This window comes from Vespula pensylvanica, chromosome 3 (genome assembly GCF_014466175.1).
Source record: "Vespula pensylvanica isolate Volc-1 chromosome 3, ASM1446617v1, whole genome shotgun sequence".
NCBI lineage: Eukaryota > Metazoa > Arthropoda > Insecta > Hymenoptera > Vespidae > Vespula > Vespula pensylvanica.
Genome location: NC_057687.1, coordinates 3,410,904 through 3,412,948, shown reverse-complemented (window position 1 = coordinate 3,412,948; position 2,045 = coordinate 3,410,904). Strand labels below are relative to the sequence as shown.

General features: G+C 36.2%; 2 protein-coding genes across 2 annotated transcripts in view; both read right to left on the bottom strand.

The window, feature by feature from the left end:
* The window catches only part of LOC122628030 (flotillin-2), a 99,890-nt gene that overhangs the window by 41,340 nt on the left and 56,505 nt on the right, over positions 1 to 2,045 (bottom strand). The gene's annotated exons all lie outside the window — the stretch shown is intronic.
* LOC122627479 (glucose dehydrogenase [FAD, quinone]-like) lies at positions 540 to 1,868 on the bottom strand. The gene has a single exon (XM_043808594.1). The coding sequence runs from the start codon at positions 1,866 to 1,868 to the stop codon at positions 540 to 542; it is 1,329 nt and encodes a 442-aa protein (XP_043664529.1).

Genomic DNA, 2,045 nt, shown 5'->3' with positions numbered 1-2,045 from the left:
CTTGGTCATCATTAACAATTTAACAAAATCGAGAGACTTCAGAAGAATCTTTCTATCCGATTGATCGGCAAAATTATCTGCGTAAATCTTAACTTGATCGGCAGGGTTGGTGCTCGTAATTTAATTTTACCAGGAATCTTTGGTATCAATAAAGCCGGGTACATAAAGATTGTCTCCATAATAACTTTACTTTAAACGTTGAAGGCCTTCAAAAGCACTTGATGTTTATATATTTGTTGTCTAAGTACGTGAGTAAAGAAAATCTCGACTTCAGTATATTTCGATTGTGGAAGGATTAGGTTAAGAAATACAAGTAGATTGACATCACCGATCATGCCCAATTCATCGGTTCCTTTCACCGGATTATCATAATGAATGCTCATTATATGGATCGTCTTAAGCATAGAAAAAGAAATGCGAAATATAAACCTTCAAAAAGCAAATTTTTAGTAACTTCTATTAATTTTCGTAATTATTTTCCATTGTGTAATAAAAAAAAATATGGATTTTACTTTCGTTCAAAGATCTATAGTAATTGGTTAATATTCATGGAAAGAAGCAGCGTTAGTCTTACGATTTCTTTTTTCTCTATATAACCAATCTTTTTTTATGAGGTCTGAACCCTTTTCACCTATCATTATTACAGGTGCATTGATGTTGCTACTAACGATCGCGGGCATGATCGAAGCATCGATCACTCGAAGTCCTTTCACTCCGTATACTTTTAAAGAAGGATCTACAACGGCCATTGGGTCGGATCGTGGACCCATTTTCGCAGTGCAGCTTATGTGATAAATAGTCATCGTGAATTGACGAATCGCACATTCCCAATACTCGTCTGTGAACATCGGATGATGTTTACAATTTGGAAATGGTTTAGTGTAGAGTCTTGTTCCAAATTTTTTCAGACTATTTGTTTCAGCAAATGCAATTGCTGCTTTGACTCCTTCTCGCAATACTTTTACGTCATCAGGATTCGTCAAATAATTATGATATATCAACGGATAATCGAGTGGATTTTTTGACTTTAATTTTATATAACCTTGAGATTTGGGTCTGAGGATCATCGGTATGATAGTGAAACTATCTTGATTAGTAATCGCACTGTAGACTTCGTTATAAAAATCATCTCTTAAACCTACAGCATGTACCAGTTGCTCCCCTGCGGTATTAATAGCGGAAGAGGTAATCATGAACTCTATATCAGGCCAATCATCCGATTGATTAGCATATTTAGTAGATACAAAGCCTATTACTTCGAGACCATTGCTCGAAGTTAGAGGACCATCCTCGTTAATTGCATATTTCAATATAACGTTTAAGTCAATCATGCGTTTGGATACCACACTAATCTCTTTGTCAATGAGAAAGATGGCACCACCAAACCCTATATGATCCTGAAGGTTCTGTCCTACACCAGGTAAATCCTGAATTACTGGAATACCAAGTTCTTCCAGATGATCCCTAGCACCGATTCCAGATAGCATCAATAATTGAGGAGTGTTTATGGCACCTGCCGAAAGTATAACTTCTTTCTTCGCAAATACGGTCTCAACACGACTATTCCTAATGAACTCTACCCCGTAAGCTTTTTTGGTGCGTGGATTTATGAGAATACGCGTAACATTTGTCCATAACGATAGATGAAATTTCTTGCGATTTTTAATTGGTCGTATAAATGCCTTGGCTGCGCTGCACCTAGTACCTTTACGCATTGTATATTGACAGAATGTAAATCCCGTTTGTTGTTCGCCATTTATATCCAAGATATTATATCCCAGTTCTTGTGCAGCTTGAAGATAAGCTGGACCTAGAGGCGTATTAAATGGAGAGTCTTGAACGGTCAAGTAACCTCCTGTAAAATGCATTTTTTCATGGAATTGAATAGATGTTTCAATACCACTGATAATGTCTTGTTACTTTAAAAAAATAATCACTTAAATCCTCCGAATTTCATGAATAATCAACATAACTTACCTGTGCTATGGTATGTGGTATTTTGCGCCAAAAATGGGTTTCTTTGGTCCTGTGACTTTTTAAAGTAT

Excerpts from the sequence above, each read along its gene's own strand:
- LOC122627479 (XM_043808594.1), bottom strand. The coding sequence starts at position 1,868 with ATGCATTTTACAGGAGGTTACTTGACCGTTCAAGACTCTCCATTTAAT.